We start from the raw sequence: 21,305 nt of genomic DNA, 5'->3' as shown, positions 1-21,305 counted from the left end.
CAAAAGCAAATGAGCAAGACTGAATATACTCACGTAAACGTCCTTACCCTTTTCTTGTTGTAATTTCTTTCTACAAATGGAAATTCTACTCATTAAGCATTTTATTTTAAAAAGTCCAAAGACACTAACACATAAAAGTATGTGATTTAGAATACTAAAAACTAACCAATGTCTAATCTACTTAACATTTCCTCTTTGCAAATTAGCTGAAAAATGTGTATACAAATACATACGTTTACAATGGCTTCAAACAGCCAACATAAGAGAAAATATAATCTGAAAGACAAATAGAGTTTAATACCTTTGTAATTTGTACTTAGAAACAAAGGCCTTGGTGCAGTCTTGTTGTATGCACTTGTAGGGCCTCTCTCCTGTGTGAGAGTAGGAGTGAACCTTTAATTTCTCAACACTGTTAAAGGCCTTGTCACACAGTTGGCAAGGAAAGTTTTTTCTTGGTTTGGTTTCACCACGCTTACGTTTCCCTGAAGGGACTTTCTGGGTATCTCTTACTTCTGACAAATCACCAGGAATGACAGTGGCCATCGCAGCCTAAACCAGGCCTTCTTGTTGGACACTTGGGAACTGCCCAACTCCACTAAATGATATAGCTTTAGGTGGCTTCTCAAGTTTCATGTGGTCGTAAAAGAAAGCAAAAAGGGACTGGAAAAAAAAAAATAAGAAACAACTAGTTTGTAACTAAACTCAATTTTTAAAAATTTTATTTGCTATGTGATGCTTTTGAATTAAAAAAGAAACCAATAAAATGGATTCAGCTGGTCTAATGTAATATCATCACATTACATTAGAAACCCCATAGGTTTCTTTATATTTGTCAGAATACATAGAAATGCATTGCTCAGGATGAACAGTTCATACATACCCTGAAATTCCACTTGACACATGTTTTACTTAGGCATAGTAGTAGTGATTTCAGGAACTCTCATGAAGCATCAAAACATGACTCTAAAAAGTGGCATTATTAAGCTTCAATTTTTACAAAAGATGAGAGAACATAAATCTGACTAAAAACGTTTCAGCAAATATTTCAGTCTCTAAAAATCAGTTTGATTTGTGCATGTCAGCTCTAGTCAGACTGCATTATAGGAAAACAGAGATACGCAACTGAAAACTCTTTTAGGCACCTTGTGAACCATTGAGTCTGTGGAAGAGGTACTTCACGGAGAGACACTAGAGGCCTGAAAGAGTTGAATGCACCACCCGAAGTGATGCATTATACCAGTGTCATCATACTCTGAGGGATTCCTGAGTCAAGAATAGAAATGATTCATCTTCCTAACAAATACAAATTCTTCAAATAGTAAACCTTTTGATGTTTTATTAGGTGAAGAGCATGGCTCTTTGTCATTTTGGGAGAAAGACATGGTTAATATAATTTTCCTCATCGTTTTTCACATCACAAAAATTTTAGGCACACTGAGGTTAGTAGGTAAACGCGTCAGCAGGCATCCCCGAGAGCTGAGGGCATTGGCCTTTGGACACACCTGCAACCTGTGTGCAGCAGACCTGTGTGGACTTCTGACATGGCACACAACACATCATCAAAGAGGTGTTTAAGGTTGGTAAAAAGGTGTGTCAGAGTTTCAATTTGTTATTGGTGCTGCGAAAAAGAATGAAATGTACATATTGTACAGCAAAGAGTATATCTTTTTAAACAAAAAATTTAAAAATGAATTAAAACCTTTAAAAATTCATCGACAAAACATAGTAAATATTATCAACTCTGTTTCTAGGGTAAGAAAACCAGCTCCTCAAAGATCCAATTCCTCAACGTTTCTAAAGGCTAGTTGAGTGACGTACTTTTTTTCTTTTGAGACAGAGTCTCACTCTGTCACCCAGGCTGGAGTGCAGTGAGGCAATCATGGCCCACTGCAGCCTTGACTTCCCCAGGCTCAAGCTATCTTCAAGTGCCTCAGCCTCCCGAGTAGCTGGGACTGCAGGTACATGCCATTATGCCTGGCTAATTATTTTTTATTTTTTGTAGACACAGGGTCTCACTATGTTGCCCAGGCTGGTCTTGAACTCCAGGGCTCAAGCAGTCCTCCAGTCTCAGCCTCCCAACGTGCTGGGATTATAGGCGTGAGCTACCACACCTGGCCTGTGATGTACTTTTAAGAAACCATAGAAATAATACCTGCAACCTCTTTTAAAACCAACTTCCTTATATCACCTGTGTTTTGGCACCAGACTGACACTGACACTTGCTGTCCCAAGCTACTACCAAGCTACTATTAGACTGACTTTCACGGATTCCAGTTATACTTTCCCAGGAGCTCTAAATATCTATATTTTTGTAAAATTAACTGTATGTTACAATAGGTCTAACTGCATTTTATGTAAAGGCTGTTTCTAAACAGGCAAAATACAGCAATTATCCACTCACTTGACTAACATAGTAAGGCATATGGGTAAGTTCATCAGTACTTGCTTCAAGTGTCTTTCTTTATTGGGTAGATACAGGCAAGGCCTTTGTGCTATTCAAATGGTCTAAAAATCTGCCTTGCTGTTTAAAAGTGACATTAACACAGTGCAAATGACATTACCAACAGTAACATATGTTCTTTTTGTTTTAGATTTTCTGGATCTCAAGGACTTCTTGCTCTATTTCTGTTATATTCTCATTCAAAAGCTAGCTCCTCTGCCTCCCTCAGAAATATCTAAACAGCTATTCTGCTGTGACCAGTAATGACACTATAAACCGGTATAAAGCATTCTACCAAGGCAGGAAACAAACCTTAATTTTCATTATTTGGTTTCCTAACCTGATACTTTTATGCATCTATTTAGAACATCGTGGGAAACAAGTTGATCATTTCCCAATTGCAGAATCTACATGGAATGCAAAGTATCTAAATCCCTGCATATAACTAATATCTGAAAATACTTCAAAGACTGGTCATATTTGCCATTGTGTTATAAAATCCAACCATAATGGACAAAGAATTCCAGTTAAGAAAAACAACTTCTAAGTTATTAAAAAAAATTATTAGAAGTGCACCAATATGCAATATACAAACATTTGATTGTTACTAAAATTGATGATAGTCAATATGGAGTGACAAATGAATTCTGTTATCTTTGGATGTACATACTGAGCAATGAAGATTGCACTGATTTCAAATATTACACTTTTCTAAGACCAGCTGAAATTTTTTCATGGCTGATAATACCTTTTTATTTTAGCATATTACAAACTCAAATTAATTATCATAGGTGCATTTCAAACTATAGGATAAGGTTGTGAGCTCAAAATCTAATAAAAGACCACATTCATAATATGCATATCAGTCAAATACTTTAAAGGTGCATGCATAGAATTATAGTGATTTTTAGTTCAATGCATACCTGATTACAGATGGAAAAAGCCTCAGACTTTGATCTTAGCCAGTCCCATTGACTCTTCGTGGAAGAGAGTGGAATCCAATCCTTCCCATTTTGGCCAATCTATGAAAAAAAAGTGAAAATGGACTATCCTCTAAATGGAACTGGTATGTAAATGATGGAAAATACAGGATAAAAGAATTGCAGTTTCATGGCACATGCTTACATTCCATACTCTGCTTACGAGTCATGCATTAATTTTCACCAACTACATATGTTTATTAGGTCTAAGCACATTTACATGACCAAATAAATGCATAAATAAAAAGTATTACCTAGATAAATAGCAATTTGTGATGCTGAATGACTCCCCACTTCTTTCCCAAATTTATTTATTTCTAAAATCTGACTTACCTACTGAAACAGATATTAGGGCTACTGTTTATAAATCAAATGATCAAAATTTTATTAAGTTTATTAATATTATGGAAGTGACAATCTTAGGCCCCTTTCGGAGGGTACATCTGGAGCCACCCAAAGAACAACAGGCTCCCGGTGAAAACACTCACGCCCATACTGTGCACACTAGCACAATGGGGGCTTTTCAGAGCTACACTTTTGCTATCTGCAACACCTGCCAATTTATTTTTCAGGATGCTGCAAGGATGGCTGAAATGTAGCAACAACTCTGCACTCCTTAGATTTCAAAAGCATGCAAGAGAAGTTAAATATAGATTTGCTACAGAAGAAAGGGGTGTTAGGAAGAGAGCATCATTTGGTTTAAGAGGTCACTGTTGAAAACTCTTAAAGTAGCTTATAATGTCTATCAGTAGTATGATCATTAGTAGACTGAGATCACACACAGAAAAAAATCTGTTAATTCTTGATCGTACAAGTAAACATGAAAAGAATAATGGTCAAAAGGCAGAATAATCTAGAATCACCTATTGTAGAGAGCACAAGGCATGAGAGATCAGTAAACTCAGAGTATTTTAAAGATGAACATTCAGAAATCATGATTATAAAGGGATAATTAAATCAAACAGTTAAAATAACAGATATGTTAATGACAGGTTAAATAAAAATAACTTTCAGATTCTTAACACAAATCTAAAAATGTCCCCTGTAATAAAACTTTCATACTTAAAGAATTTGATGATGTCTCAATAATTAAGTATTTAATAGAAGGCATTCAAGCATCATTATAAAAATGCCAAGGGCATATCTGAAAGCAGCTTTTTTTTATAGTTTAAAAGACAAGAAAAGCAAAAATTTAGACCTATAAAAGATATTTTAAACATTAAAGCAAAAGCTCCATTGCTTTGTAAAGCACAGGACATGCATAAATGGAAGAATGGAATTCTGCACATCAAAATTACAAAATAATAACATTAACTTTGTACATACTTACTTGCCCAGGGCACATACTGAGTTTTTTGTAGGGTAATTAAGAATATGAAAGACCATTCTGTGTATTAAGTTATTTTAAGAATATAAATACCTGACACGTGTGGAGTGTTTTCATCTCTATTATCTCCCTGGAATTCAATGAATCTGAGAGGTGGATGTGTTTACCATCATCGCCATTTTAAGGTGAGAGGCCCACAGAAGATGAACAACTTGACAGCATATGTGTGATAAGGAAGGGATGAATGCCCTAAAACCGCGACTTCACTTTTATTCTACTGTTTTCTACGACAAGGCAGGTTAGCAAACCAACTTGCAAGTGGATAAATCCTGTCACTATACTTAAAAGATCAAAAGAGGGGATAGTGCCTATTTTCTCTTTTAGAGCTGCCAAATATCCAAAAGGAAATAAATTTAAGACTTAAAAAGTTTAAAAGATAGTTTATAAAGGCAGTTTTAAATAATTTAAACAACTGTTAATGTAAAGTAATAGCTAATACATCTGTCTGAGTGGAAAACGATTTGGGTAGAAACAAATTGAAAACCCAAGTTAACTAGTAAACAATAAGTTTATGTATTTTTTCCTTTATTCTCCAATCCATATAAATTTCATTGCATTCTCAAATACATTCATAAAATCTTTATTTATGCTTATTATTCAATGGCATTTTACAATAAAAATCTTTAGCATCTAAGTATTTCAATATAGTTTAAAATTATGTATATTGTGACATATTCCAATAGTCTAGAAATCACCCATGCTACGTATTTTACAGTCTAAAATAACACAGCCAATCATTTTACTTTATTTTATCCCAAAACATAATCTTGAATTTCTTAATTTCCCTAAATTGAACATATTTTGAGTTCTTATGAGCTGCCAAATAATTTCAAAGTTCTGCTAAATATTTCCCCCCAAAAAAGAAAGCAGGACTGGTTAGAAATTATTCTTTGGACTGATATAATAAAAAACATACAGTTTGTATTTATGTAATCCTAACTGAAAAGTTAGATAAAATTATCTGTATATTCTCTTGTATAGGATTAAGAAAAACTTAAAAAGCACCAGGAGTACTATTCTGAAAAGTGCAACAAAACTTGGTTTTGTACTCATGTTTTTCTTTTCTACTTAAAAAAAAAAAACAAAACTCATCAAAGATTGGTTATTGTGCTTTTCAAGTGATGAAAATTCTTCTTTGCCTTGGTCTGATGAACTGTGAACCAAAGTAGAAAATACATACACCCATTTCAAATCACTCTAAGATGAACAGCAGTTCAGAATACCCTTCTAGGTTTTGTTGGTACCAGAAGAAGCAATTTTTTCCAGGGCAACTTTGCATACACAAACAATAGAGAGAGTATGGCGTGTTTGTGCACACACACCCAGGTTTATCTTCCAATGTTTTACATTATTCTAAAACAGTGACTCATATAAAAAACTAACAAGCAAAAATGAGTCATACATCAGAGGGTCTACTAAAATCAGTTCCTATGAGATGCCAGCAAAAGAATAGGCCTGTATTAAAACTGCTTCTTTATTTTAAATTCCATAGTTCTGATAATCATTTTGCTAAGAGCTGTGAATTTTTTCACTTACCTGCATCAATAATTATTTCATATTTAAAAGTCAAACATAGATTTTGCTAATTAAGGGCAAATACCATCAAGCATCAAAGCTTTATTCTCCTGTATGCTTACAAGATGCCTTTAGTAAGTAATTCAGATGTCAAAAAATTTCCTTAAAACAGGTTTTTCATATAGAGTAAATAAAGTAGGTTGCAAAAGGAAACTTACCAGTTCTTAATATTGTAATTTACATGTATGAAACACAAGAGAGTTTTGAATAATGTGAAAGAATCTATTACTAAGATAACCCAACTGAAGGCAGTCAGTTTTGAAGTAAGGGCAACAGTATACTTAGAACATTTTTAAGAAACAACTTCAGTGTTTCTGTATAATTTGTAAATTTTTATAGCATTCACTTTCCACAGGTCTGTAAAATCACTTATTAGTGAAAAATAACAGGAAAAAACTATCTTATAAAAACCTAAGAATGAAAAATCAACTGCAGACGGTACAGGGGCAGAGAGGTTGTGCCAGTTTTATTCACTGTTGTTTCCCACAAAAGGCAGTTAAAATAACTGTTGAATGAATGAAAAAAATTAAAACAGGGCCAAGTGCTTACCAGCATCACAATGACCTACAGGCTTGCTTAGTCATCGTAATAGACATAAGACAGAATTTACAGTTGGCCCTCTGTATTTGTGGGTTTTGAATCCATGGACTCAGCCAACCATGGATTGAAAATATTTTTTAAAAACTGCATTTGTATTGAACATGTACAGATTTTTTTGGTCATTATTCCATATGCAGTACAGTATAACAACTATTTACATAGTATTTACATTGTGTTAAGTATTATAAGTAATTTAGAGATGATGTGAAGAGTTCATGGCAGGATGTGCATAGGTTATATGCAAATACTATGCCATTTTATATCAGGGACTTGAGCATCTGTGAATTTTGGTATCCCAGGAAGTCCTGAAACTAATCCCTCATGGATAGCAAGGGACAACTGTATAGATCTATATTCAAGTCAAAGATAATGTAGTATGCACACAATTTGGTCCAACAAATTGAATAAGCTAATAGAACAGTACTTTTTTGAAACTAAGCAGCTATTTGAAAAGTCTTAAGATTAAAACAATAGCAACTGTAATAAAAGGTTATCTAAAAATACTTATTTTGCCTCAGAAAACAAGCATTCTCTAATCTTAATACTAAGAAATCAACTAATACAAGTAGATAACATCAGTCTGGCTCCCATTCCTAATAAAAATTTCCAAAGTGAAAACATGCCTGATGCCTGCATTAGTCCTTGGTATGGTGCAGGAAGGACGAGACTCTCAGTTGGGGCTGCTGGTCCCTACAGAGGCGAACAGAAAGGAGCTGGAGCAACTACTGTGAAGCGGGAGACACAGCCAAGACATGCACCTAACTCTCCTGAATTACAGCAGGTCCCCCAAAATGCATTTTATAACTGGATTGTGGAAAACTACAGTATTTACTTTCCTAAATTAGATGTCATAGTTAACTAAAGTTAATCAAAAATAAGGATGCCCTTTTTGAATTACTGTGTTTTATATTTTTAACTCATTTTGAGCAATCATTAAAATATAGTTCTAGGACATATTTTTGAAATTTACCACAAAAATTAGCCTTAATGATGTTTAGAAATGTCTCATATTTAGTATACAGATAATAAAAACTAATTGAGAAGTGAGAAGTGAGGGGAAAAATGGCATAACTTTTTGTCTGTAAGAACCAACAGGAAAAAGTCAATGAATTCCAAAGTGGAATCAGAAAATCCCAATTATCAGTTCTCTAATCTGTACAAGTAGGATGTTCCTTTTCAGGCCACTCATTTTCTAGAGTAGCCAGAGAGGATGAACAGATAACCCAATGAAGAAGGAGTATCAAGTAAATTTCATCTCCCAATTCAGACATATTTTCCTTGGTTATTTATTTTATAGAGCAAAAATGCCATGTTAAGTTAAATTTTTTTTCTCTTTTGAAAACTCCCTTTTCTTTTCTTTTCTTTTTTTTTTTTTTTGAGACAGGGTCTCACTCTGTCACCTGGGCTGGAGTACAGTGGTGCAATCTTGGCTCACTGAAACCTCCAACTCCCAGGTATAAGCGATTCTCGTGCCTCAGCCTCCGCAGCAGCTGGGATTACAGGCACATACCATCATACCAGGCTAATTTTTTGTATCTTCAGTAGAGTTGGGGGTTTTGCTATGTTGGCCAGGCTGGTCTCGAACTGCTGGCCTCAAGTGATCCACCGCCTTGGCCTCCCAAAGTGCTGGGATTACAGGCGTGAGCCACCATGCCCAACTGAAAGCTCCCTTCTAATGATACATAACTTAGAAGCACTTCATTTTAACTGCTATGTGGGGTGGGGGTGGGGGGTTCCCTATGATTGTGTATTTTTATCAAAATAAAAAGACTTAAAAATACAATGGGTGGTATAACACTGAGATATTTTCATTTTCTTCACATAGGGCTATTAGTATTTTCAAAGAGGAAATGAAAAAGAAATTGTGCAAAAGGGAAGCAATGATGCCTCAGAGAGAAAAGAAGGACAATTATATCTGAATGCAAAGTAAGATTGCTTAATCAATACTCTACTTTTAGATAATTTCCTGTGCTTTTTTTTTTTTCTATAGAACAGTCCCAAAATATTGGTGATCTGGGTCTGATAACAAAGTAGGTAGCCCACAGGTCAGCTCAATCTGAAAACTGCATGTATCCCAAATTGTGGTAAGTTATTGATCTTATTACCAGTAACTGCTTAAGTTTCTGGGAGTACAACAAAAATGTTTGACACCAACTATAAAAATGTTCACAATGAAGAACCCTAAACATCTGGAGAACATGCCTCCATTCATGTATAGCAAATTGCCTAATGCTATTAAAATCGCAAATACAGAATAATCCAGATTTCATGTCTGAACTGTCAAGCACCCATACTGAATCTGTCTATAAATTCAAACAAAAAGGCAGACATCAGACACTTTATAAGAAAAGTGCTAAAGAAAGAAAGTTTTACTTAGCTATAAATATAAGCTTTACTTATGTATAAAAGCTCAAGCAGAAATTAGTTTTAAGCCATCTCAAAGTAAAGTGTATTTTAAAGACGGGCTTGTGCTATGGCATCAATGTTGTGTATGTGCTGATGCTTGAGTAGCATTAAAAAATGTAATGAAAACAGAATTCATGGCCTGGTTCAGGTCTGCACATACCATCCATCTGTCCTCCCTAAGTTATGCTCATGTGGATGTCCAGGATAAAATCACTTCTAGAAACAACCATTTCTATTTATTCCCACATAGTTAAGGGTAAACAGGATCAGTTCTAGGCAAAACCGTCATGTCAAGGGTAGCCGCTCTCTCCTCTGCCTCCAGAGGACCCCATGTACTCTCTTGGCTGGAACAATTAGAAGAGATTTGTTATCTATATTCCTTGACCAATTCTATTTGATCAAGAATGACCTTGAAAACCTTACCTCTCTGAACCTTTCACTCTTAATATGGACTGGAAAGCTCTTCTTGAAATGACCTGTCTGACATGTCTCTCCCCCAGCGAGAGTAAATTCATCTGCAGGGATGCTATCATTCATCCTCGTATCCCTAGCACCTGCTCAGCACCCTAGCATGTAGCAGACATTTGATAGACATTTGCTGAACAGAACTGTGGTCCCTTTAAGGAAATTTCAGGAATCAAAGCTAGCAGGTAAATATGTTTCAGGTCTCCTGAAATTTCAAATTGGTTATAAAGCAAGCTCAGAAGACAAGCCCCAGAGAAATACATGGTTAGTTTGTTTTGGCAGAGAGGTAGGAACTTAGGGAAAGCACCACCACCACCTGGGAGTCCGTACTGCTTCTGTGTCCCCAGGAGAGGTGTCACCTGCTTTGGCAGACCTTAAAAGCCAGAGAGCCTCAGGCATGTGCTACCCAGAGCCCGCCAAGCACGGATACAAACCTGGGTAGCACTCAGCCAGCCTGGACGTTTAGAACACTTCTGCTTTAAATGTACTGTTCCATAGCTCCTTAAGCACATGGAACCTGTATTGATCATGGTTTATCATTTAGAAATAGCCAGTGAAGTTCTATGGGAAGGAAAAAGGAACAAAGTAAAATTCAAAATCTTTAAAAGAGGGTATCCTTCATGTGAAAATAAAATGTGAGGATCATGTTTAAAATACCAGAGAAAATTTTCAACTGATTACAGATATAGGAGAATAAAAAAGGAGAAAACCTGCATAAATTTAGTTTGGCTAAGTAAAAACTAGTCATTCTTCCTTTTTCTAGCTACTAAAAAACAACTTCATTGAAAACAAGTTTAAAAACTACAGTAAAATAGAAAAAGAAAAAAAAATCCATAACCCCTAACACTAAAGATTTTTATAGTATGCAGATAGCTAAAATTTTTATAGTATACAGATAGCTAAAATATTTATAGTATACAGATAGCTAAAATTTTAATGCTAACAGTGTTGATGCTTAAACCCATAGAATGTTGTTCTTATAGAAAATTTTAGCCTGATTAATTTGTGTATCTTTGATTTGATTGTTAAGCTCTGTTCATGTATCTTGTGAAACCCTGCCCAAGGCCTCCTTTCCCCCATCTGCCATCAGTGAAGAGTTCAGGAGCCCATCCCCTGGTATCTGTCACACAGCCACCATTGGTTTTTTTCCAGTCTCCCAGTCCTAGGGCTGGGGGTCCTGGCCTCTCAACCTCTACCCTATCTTGAAGGTCGTACTGACAGACTTACCTGGTACCAAATCCACGTGTGCCTGGATTTCCAAGTATTGCTACACCTTGATTCTGTGACACTGAGCTGCGCCTACAGGTTGGGAAATCTAGATGCTTGTGTGTGTCCTCTTCCCAACAATGCTGGCAAATTGCTATTGTTGCACTGAGTTCCTTATTCTAGCATCTGCCCCATCCCTGTGAGCAAGTCTAATCCCCCTCTCCACCTGCCCATAGGTAATAGGATCCCGCCCAGGAGACAAAAAAAAAAAAAAAAAAAAAAAAGACATAAAGGCAACATGGGATAGTGTATCACTGTGCAAGATTTAGAGAAAGAAGAGCTTAAGAGTACATCTGTGGGCTATCTGGGGAACAGGAACAAATTAAGTTTTTACAGCAGCTATGTGTTTTGTGCAAAGAGTGAGGAAGATTGCTCCTTGCTAGTATTTAAAGCCTCCCATTCGACCATAATTATTACTGAAGTCCTGATCACAGTACATACTGATAGACCCTAAGATTGTAAGTGGCATGCTTATTATGTGGCATGCTTTTCAAAGCTTTTAATATATATCTTATAGTATTTAGGAACTGGAATAATTAATCACTTTGAAAGTCATGCCATATAATGATAAAAGCCACCTACCTGAGGCCCTGCTCCAAACTCTAGCAAGGCAACCTTATTAATAGACCGTCACAGAATGAAGCATTCTGGGTGCCAAATACGGCCAAGGCAGCACCAAGAGGCAACCTAAAAAGAAAAGAAGAGTTAGTTTTAAATTCCAAAAGTCAGGCCAATCTGGTTAATGGCATATGAACCAAACTGCTTTTAATTCATTATCATTTATTCACATTCTTTGCACTTTATTGAAAAATGTATCTTAAATCCTGTTAAAAACATATAGTACATGGAAAAATGTAAAGTACACAAATTAATATCCCTAGATTTATATATTTCCTCCCGAATCACAGTTATCTAGATTACTCACAGTTTTATTTTGATAAATTATTTCAAGTTTACTGTCATTTCTCAAAACTGCTGCTTATTTTCCTTATGTTCTAAACACACCCATTATCTTCTCTGCAACACAGTTTTCAGAAAAACCTTTTGTGGTGTCTATCTTGTCCTTAACAATCGCTATGGGAGAAATCTTGCCCCATGAGTGCTTTCCTCAGTCAGAGACCAGGCCACCTGTCCACAGAGAAGGGTGCAAGCCACTGAGCACCCTCAAGCAGAGGCAGAATAAAGAGCCAGGGACAATTTCTGAGCTCTTGAATTAGTCTTTATGATGTGATTATTGCTTGTTTTCAATTAAATTCCCAGGTCATGTCCATCCTCAACGACATACAAAGAAAATGCAAAATGTATTCTCAAGTATTCAATGTTTGCATCCGTCTGTTGGTGCAGGTTATGAAGACCGATCTCTAGGGATATTAACTAAGAGAGAAAAAGAAGCCACAAGTTCTATGCAGAAAATCACCTGCTTCATTTCCCTACAACAGAGGGTCAAGGCTCAATTATACATGGTTACCACTCTACTAAGACGAATATCTGACACTGATGGAATAAACATTACCAACACCTATTATGTATGGTACCAATCTGAATTACTGTGGGTATAGACAGACATGATCCTTGTTCCGTAGGAGCACACAAGTTAGTTGTGGCTGCAGAATATATACCTTTTGTCGTGCAGAAGCTCTTTAGTTTAATTAGATCCCATTTGTCAATTTTGGCTTTTGTTGCCATTGCTTTTGGTGTTTTAGTCATGAAGTCTTTGCCCATGCCTGTGTCCTGAATGGTACTGCCTAGGTTTTCTTCTAGGGTTTTTATGGCTTTAGGTCTTATGTTTAAGTCTTAAATTCATCTTGAGTTAATTTTTGTATAAGGTGTAAAGAAGGTGTCCAGTTTCAGTTTTCTGCACATGGCTAGCCAGTTTTCCCAACACCATTTATTAAATAGGGAATCCTTTCCCCATTGCTTGTTTTTGTCAGGTTTATCAAAGAGTGAACAGGCAACCTATAGAACGGGAGAAAATTTTTGCAATCTATCCATCTGACAAAGGGATAATATCCAGAATCTATAAGGAACTTAAACAAATTTACAAGAAAAAACCCAATCAAAAAGTGGGCGAAGGATATAAACAGACACTTCTCAAAGGAAGACATCTGAAACATATGAAATATTTCAAACAAACATACGAAAAAAAGCTCATCATCACTGGTCATTAGAGAAATGCAAATCAAAACCACAATGAGATACCATGTCACGCCAGTTAGAATGGCAATCATTAAATAGTCAGGAAACAACAGATGCTGGAGAGGATGTGGAGAAATAGGAATGCTTTTACACTGTTGGTGGGAGTGTAAATTAGTTCAACCATTGTGGAAGACAGTTTGGTGATTCCTCAAGGATCTAGAACTAGAAATACCATTTGACCCAGCAATCCCATTACTGGGTATATACCCAAAGGATTATAAATCATTCTACTATAAAGACACATGCACACGTATGTTTACTGTGGCACTGTTCACAATAGCAAAGACTTGGAACCAACCCAAATGTCCATCAATGATAGACTGGATTAAGAAAATGTGGCACATATACACCATGGAATACTATGCTGCCATAAAAAAGGATGAGTTCATGTCCTTTGCAGAGACATGGATGAAGCTGGAAACCATCATTCTTAGCAAACTACCACAAGAATGGAAAACCAAATACCACGTTCTCACTCATAAGTAGGAGTTGAACAATGAGAACACATGGACACAGGGAGGGGAACATCACACACCAGGGCCTGTCGCTGGGTGGGGGGTGGGGGTAGGGGAGGGATAGCATTAGGAGAAATACCTAATATAGATGATGGGTTGATGGGTGCAACAAATCACCATGGCACGTGTATACCTATGTAACAAACCTGCACGTTCTGCACATGTATCCCAGAACTTAAAGTATGTATATAAAAAAAGAATATATACTTTTGTCAAGTTAAGAAATATAAATGTTAAATAAAATCTGCCATAAGGCGGTATCAGAGTGACAAATCAACATTTAAAAACAATATTATATGGTATAAAAAAGTACCACAGAAGGTCAGAAAAGGAAAAGAGTACTATGGATATTTGGTGATTTTTGCCTTTAAAAATGTACAATTAAGAAAGACAAAGAAAAAAGTGTGTGTGTGGTTGTAGGGGTGGGCATGACTGCCAAAAAAGAAGTCAGAGATTAGAACCACAGATGATTAGATTCTAAGATGACCTTCTGGCTACCGTGCAGCGTAATTTATACATACTGTACGAATTCAGATGAGAAAAGTGCCCAATGGGCTGGACTGTTCACACTCATGTACTCATTATGAGATGGATCGAAAGCACTGAGAACAGCAAATGCTTGGGGAGGTAGGACGGGAGAGGGAGGAAAGGAAGTGCTTGTTTGAATGAGACACAGAAGATATGTGTTGGAGTTATCCAAAGCAGAGATGAAAACCAGCAAAAACAAGATTTACTAGAAGAAAGTCCACTTATGTGCCTAATAGTATTAACAAAAAGAGATATGAGGAAGAAAGACAATGATAATTGTACAGCCAATTCTTACAGAGACAGATTCAAGCCAAGTTACTGGTTAATTGCTGATACAGCCTAAAGATCACCTCTATGAGGCAAAATCAGGTAATTTAAGGGGAGAAAGAGCAGAGATAGAACTTTAAGGAGAAGGAAGAAAAATGTGGCAGAAACCATATAAAGATAAAAATGCTAAGAGCTACAGAACTGGCCCATAGGTTCACCACTTAGGCATGAGGACGCCAAACTTCAGCAAGAGAAGTTATTGGGTGGGGCGGGAGGGAGTGAGATAATTGGGGGAGGGAGAATGAGAATGTGTAAATAAGGATAGCTCATTGGGTGATAAGGAAATGACATCCAACAAGAGGATGTTTTCTTTCTAGGAGCTTTGCACCTAAAGAGAAGAGAAAAACAAGGTAGGGGGAAACTCAAGATCCCAGAGGGAGAGACTAGAGAATGCTTCCATGCTGAGGATAAAGAGGTGGGGAAGCAAGTGGGGCATTCTTGTAAGAATCAGGGTAGAATGGGATCTAGAGAAGATGGAGAGGCTTTTGCCCTGGATAAGAAAAGGGGCTTCTTTATCAAACTAGACTTAGGAGGGAGGTATGTTCATCCTGCTAAGTTTTTTGGTAGCAAAGGCAAGAAATGCATGGAGTTTGCTCACCTTGGCCAGTGCTGAGTAGAAGGGTCCTATGTCTGGGAAGAATGAGAAAGGAGAATGGCACTTGGCTAGGGGAAAATATTTGCCTTTAAGAGAAGCACAGGAGTGTCCAGGGTATCCTTGAGGGTTTTACAAAAACAAACGAACAAAACTTTGCAATAAAGGATTAAATTGCTTAGTTACTGCTGATGGGAGTGTAAATTGTTGAAACCTTTCTGGAATATATTGTGCAACTATGTAATCAAAGCCATATAAAAGTTAATATATGGTGACTTGATAATTCATTTAGAAAAATTTAAGCAAAAATAAAAAATATTTAAGTATAAAGATGTTCAAAGTATATTTTAAGATTAAAAATTGATAATGTCAAAAGGAGTGAAGTGTGATATGCATGTGATAGAACAGCTATGCAGCCATTAAAAACCATGCAGTTAAAGAATATTAAATCCTATGGGAAAGAGCAGTTAAAGAGTACTAAGTTACATGGGGAAAGTTATAATGTTAAAATTGTAAAAAGCAGGACATACAGTAAGTATTTACACTATGATTCCAATTTTTTAAAAGTATGCACTTAAAACTAGCTCTCCTTCTCCCAATATTGTTAAATGTACCTAGGTAAATTACAAACAGAAGATTAGGAAGATATAAGCTTTATATTTTTCTACATTATACAAATGTCTTTATAATCTTCACAATGTCTTTACAATCTTTACAAATGTCTTTATAATCAGAAAAAATTATTTCACCAAAAATAATTTTTTTTAACAAATGCTGCTGGAAAAGTTTGATATCTATACATCAAGAAAATGAAATTGGAATCACATCTCACACCATATAGAAAACTTAACTCTAAACAGATCATGAACCTAAATGTAAAACCTAAAACTATAAAACTTCTGGAAGAAAACAGAAAAATTTCTGTGGCATTCATTTAGTCAAAAAGTCCTTGGTCACAACACCAAAAGCACAACCCATAAAATAAACACACTGATAAATCAGATTTCATCAAAACATAAAACTTCTCCTCAAAAGACAATGTTAAGAGAATAAAAAGGACAAGCCATTAGAAGATTAGAACATCATCTCTGCAGAGATCAGCTGTAAGTTGATAAATTACTTGTATCCAGAATATATAAAGAACTTCCAAAACTCAACAATAAAAAAACAACTCAATTAACAAATGAGCAAAAGGTCTGATCAGACATTTCACCAATGAAAATATATGAATGGTAAAGGAGCACACGAAAAGATCACTGATCATTAGGGAAATGCAAATTAATACCATAGCGAGATAATGCTATCTACCCATTAGAATGACCAAAATTAAAAACGCTGGACAGTTTCAAGAGCTGCTGAGAATGTGAAACAAATAGAATTCCTATCTATCATGGACAGGAAGGTAAAAATGGTACAATTGTTTTAAAAAAGTTTGGCAATTTATTTAAAAGTTGAACATGTGTCTACCATGTGACACAGCATTTCACATCTAGCTATTTACCAGGAGATCTGAAAACATAGGTCTTCACAAAGACTTATTCATGAACATTTATAGTAGCTTTTTTTATAATAGTCAAAACTAGATGCAACCCAAAGGTCTATCCTTGTGTGAATGGATAAAATCAGGTTTTAGCTGGGCACGGTAGCTCATGTCTGTAATCCCAGCACTCTGGGAGGCCAAGGTGAGTGAGCGGCCAAGGTGAGTGGATCATTTGAGGTCAGGAGTTTGAGACCAGCCTGGGCAACATGGTGAAACTACTGAAAATACAAAAATTAGCTGGGTGTGGTGGCGGGTGCCTGTAATCCCAGCTACTCGGGAGGCTGAGGCACGAGAATCACTTGAACCTGGAGGCTTGAACCTGGGATGCTTGAACCTGGGAGTTGGAGGTTGCAGTGAGCCAAGATCATGCCACTGCACTCCGGTCTGGGTGACAGAGTGCGACTCTGTCTCAGAAAAACAAAAACAAAAACCCCAAAACAAATAAACAAGTTGTAGTATATTCCTATAATGGGATACTAATCAGCAGCAAAAAGGAATAAGCTATTGATACATACAGTAACATGGATGAACCTCAAAATAAGTAAGCTGAATGAAAGAAATTGGGCAAAACAAAGAGTACATACTGCACGATTCCATCTATACAAATGTCTAGGAAATGCAAGCTTATCCATAAGGGACAAGAAGCAGATCAGTGGTTGTCTAGGGACAGGAGGTAGGATAGGGAGGGATCCATCACAAAAGGGCATGAGCAAGCTTTTAGGAATGACGGATATGCTCACTATGTTGATAATGGTAATGGTTTCAGGGATGTATGCATATATATGTGAAAATTGTAAGCACCCTTTACATATGGGCAGTTTGTACAATATCAATTATACCCCCCAAAACTGTTAAAAAACAACAAAATGGTAGAGTTTTCATATTATAAAAAACAAAATTAATGAGGATGAGAAACTCATCATCATATAAATTTACAGAAGTATGAAAATAAAACTTTATGCAAACTGATAAACTAAAATCCTTTAAGTGCAATGACTCAAAATGACTAAAATCTCTCCTTCCCATTCAGAGGGAGGGAAAAAAGAGGAAAGGAATACTGGCTTAAATGTGAGTTGCATTCAGTCCTTACTAGAAAAGGATATATATCTAGGCAGGTTTTAGAGCCACATTCTCAGCTGTCAAACTTGGAGGAAGCCAGTTCGGTTCACCTGTTGCGTTATGGGCTGGCATATCACACTACATGATTTAAAGGCTCCAAGAATACATCTAACTGGAACTGAGACCTATGGATGATAAATAGTTCTGGGATACATTCCATTTATCAAATACCAAAGGAAGTACCCCCTGAAGTGTTTCAATGCAGCCTCTGCATAGCCTTTTAAAAAATGTTCATTAGCAGTTGCTTTAAAAGAAAGAAGTGCCATGCTAATTGATAGGCTTGCCTTTGATTAATTCAATAAAACAAATGAAGTAACACAGAGGCCAAGATAACAAAAGAACAAGTATTAGCCAGGCATGGGCAGGTACTCCAGGTAGAGGGAGTCACAAACTGTATGGTGGGTCTAGGTAACTTCAGGAGATTTACTGTTTTTGGAGCTAAGAGCAAGAGAGGCAGACTGGACCTCTGCAAGAGACAAGAAGGGTGAAGGAGCCACGTATGTGTCATGTCAGAAGGGGCTTAAACTTTAAAAATTATTTGTATAATTTACAAATTATCTTAAGTGTAGGTGCCTATACAACTTGCTTCCCCAACTCCTATACCCAATGCCATTTTTAGATTCTTCAGAAAGCAACCAATCTTTGTGTGCCTTTGTTGCTCTCCAAAACAATTAAGTGGTCATTCTCCTTTCAGTTTCTAATTAGGTTATTTTATTCATTTTTATTTATTTTTATTTTTATTTTTTTGAGATGGGATCTCACTCTGTCATCAGGCTGGAGTGCAGTGGCGCAATCTTGGCTCACTGCAACCTCCGCCTGCTGGGCTCAAGTGATCCTCCTACCTCAGCCTCCTGAGTAGGTAGGACCACAGGTGCATGTCACCACGCCCAGCTAATTTTTTGTATTTTTGGTAGAGATGGGGTTTTGCCGTGTTGCCCAGGCTGGTCTTGAACTCCTGACCTCAAGCGATCTGCCAGCCTTGGCCTCCTAAAGTGTTGGGATTATAGGCGTGAGCCACTGTGCCCAGCTGGTTACCATTAAAAAAAAAAAAAAAGTGACCTTCCAAAATTACTATTATTACATTATTTTGAGACCAAGTTTCGCTCTTGTTGCTCAGGCTGGAGTGCAATGGCGCAATCTTAGCTCATTGCAACCTCCGCCTCCCGTATTCAAGCAATTCTCCTGCCTCAGCCTCCTGAGTAGCTGGGATTACAGGCATGCACTACCATGCCTGGCTAATTTTGTATTTTTAGTAGAGATGGGGTTTCACCATGTTCGTCAGGCTGGTCTCGAACTCTTGACCTCAGGTAATCCACCTGCCTCAGCCTCCCAAAGTGTTGGGATTACAGGCATAAGCCACTGTGCCTGGCCTGACCTTCCTAAATTATAAACTCACTTAAGCCTTTGCAGTGTTTGCTGACAGTTAATTAACAAAACGGGGTTCAAATCCATCAATGCAAAGTCCCAGGCTCCTCTTTCTTGAAGCTTCAGCACCAGGATCTGGGGTGGCCCCTACACTGCATGATGACACACTCCTGAGTTTGCCCCCATTCCCCTGGTCTCCTTCCCTACTGTGATACACAGATGTGTTACAGAGAGAAGGTCTTTCCACTATCTCAGGCAGTATAGTTCTGAAAATCACCTTTGCAATGTTACTTTAAAACTCTGACTTGGAGAGGGCCCCAAAACATGAATCCTTGTCCTGATTCAGAGCCTAAAGCAGTGCAGGGGAATAGCAGCAGAGAGGTGAAGGCAAGAATCAGAACTAGGCTTGAATCCTGTCTGACCTTCACTATCTGTGAAGAGAGACTAAATGATGTATTTAGTCTCTCTTCAGCATTTTCCTCTGTAGGATGGGAAAAATACTTACCTTGCAGTAGTGTGTGAATTAAAGAGATGTATGTAAAGTCTCTAGCATAGTTCTGAGGGCTCAAAATGCAAAGCTATTATATTCAGAGTGTTACTCAGAAGTAAGTGCTGCCCTGGCCTGATGTGGATTTAAAAAATAAGGGTTTTTTTTTTTGGGCACAGGCTCTTATACAGAATCACAGTCAGTGGAATCTTTGAAGGACAAACAATGGGAATACTTCCTGAGAAGAAGGCTCATATATAATGAGATTTGTATTAGAAGTGATATTTGGTGAAGTAGCATACTTCTGATCTTCTCATCTCTGTGGCATAGGCAGGGTGTACCTTAAATTTTATGGTGGCCATGGTCATACATAAACCCAAATCACAGCTAAAGTAAAACTGATCCATGGGAAGCCAGCAGTCAGTTTGCATGTTAAATTGAAAAGTAACTTGGGTAATATGTAATTATTGACTATCCAGCAATGGACTGACCCCTGTTTATGGCTTAACTTTGGCTGGTAAAAGATGATAATGCACCTATGAAAATATTATAATAGCTAAAAATTAGAGAAAATAGCTACATGTCAGAAAAAAGTCTACTCGACTGAAGTACATAGGAGCCAAGATTCCATACTGTGAGTTCTACAACACAGGATGCCTCTTTCACATAGCCTTTCAAATTAATCCCCTTCTCTTGTCCTCTTGAAATGAAGGCAAGGTTTGGCAAGAGGTTGTGTGGAACTGAATCCCATCTTGCAGAGCCATTCGGTATGCGTGGAAGATGGAGGGAGGGGACAGGGATGTGATACTGGAAAAAAATGAATGCTCAACTAAGATTCATACCACAAAGGAGGCTGCTCTAACAGATAGTAACTTCTTAGTCTTAAAACAAGCAATCTGTGATAGTTGATGCTTCTAAATTATTACATGTGTATTCTTCTTACACTCTTGTTTACCCCTTGAAGAATGTTTCTAAACACTAGATGCAACTTTAAGTAAACTTATATTAGGTCCACCTTATCGTCACCTTTAGCACGGACACAGTGTATGTCAAATTTGTCTATAGGCACCTATCACAATGCTGGACTTGATTGCTTTCTTTTGCTTTAAAAAACTTTACTGACAATGATCAGAAAGGAATGAATGATACCAAGACCTGAGTATGTACTTTCTCATGTATCTACCTGTGCAACATTAGACATGATTTTTTACCTTTCTTTAACTTCCCTGTCTTCAACTGTAAGAAGAACACAGTCAATTCTTGATTAACTGGGTAACTGGGAAGCAGGGGAGAAGGCCACCAATAATCATGGCTAAAACAAAATCAGTCACTGTGATTCGCTGACCAGTGGTGCCTTTGCTTGTTTAAATGAAACGTGTGTAGATAATATAAAACTATGGATCGATCCATGCTGGGGGAAAGGGGAAAAGATGACTCCAGAAGTAACAAAAAACAGCAAGGAAACTCTTGGTTCTGTCTCCAGTATCTTCCACTGGGTCCCAGTGAAGGCCACAAAA

At 37.0% G+C, this 21,305-nt stretch overlaps 1 protein-coding gene across 3 annotated transcripts in view; it reads right to left on the bottom strand.

The window, feature by feature from the left end:
• The window catches only part of PLAG1 (PLAG1 zinc finger), a 47,010-nt gene that overhangs the window by 3,577 nt on the left and 22,128 nt on the right, over nt 1–21,305 (bottom strand). Inside the window, exons 2-3 of one of the 3 annotated variants that reach the window (XM_058444521.1) lie at nt 3,364–3,462; nt 302–660 (exon numbers count right to left, since the gene is read on the bottom strand). In XM_058444521.1, coding sequence (XP_058300504.1) covers nt 302–543 — 242 coding nt within the window. In that variant the 5' untranslated portion in view covers nt 544–660; nt 3,364–3,462. The remainder of the gene's footprint in view (nt 1–301; nt 661–3,363; nt 3,463–21,305) is intronic. The other 2 variants (XM_058444522.1, XM_032759745.2) reach the window with 2 other exon arrangements.

This window comes from Hylobates moloch, unplaced genomic scaffold (genome assembly GCF_009828535.3).
Source record: "Hylobates moloch isolate HMO894 unplaced genomic scaffold, HMol_V3 SCAFFOLD_9, whole genome shotgun sequence".
Taxonomy (NCBI): Eukaryota; Metazoa; Chordata; class Mammalia; order Primates; family Hylobatidae; genus Hylobates; species Hylobates moloch.
The sequence above is the reverse complement of the archived record's forward strand: the minus strand, read 5'-3'. Positions and strand labels throughout refer to the sequence as shown.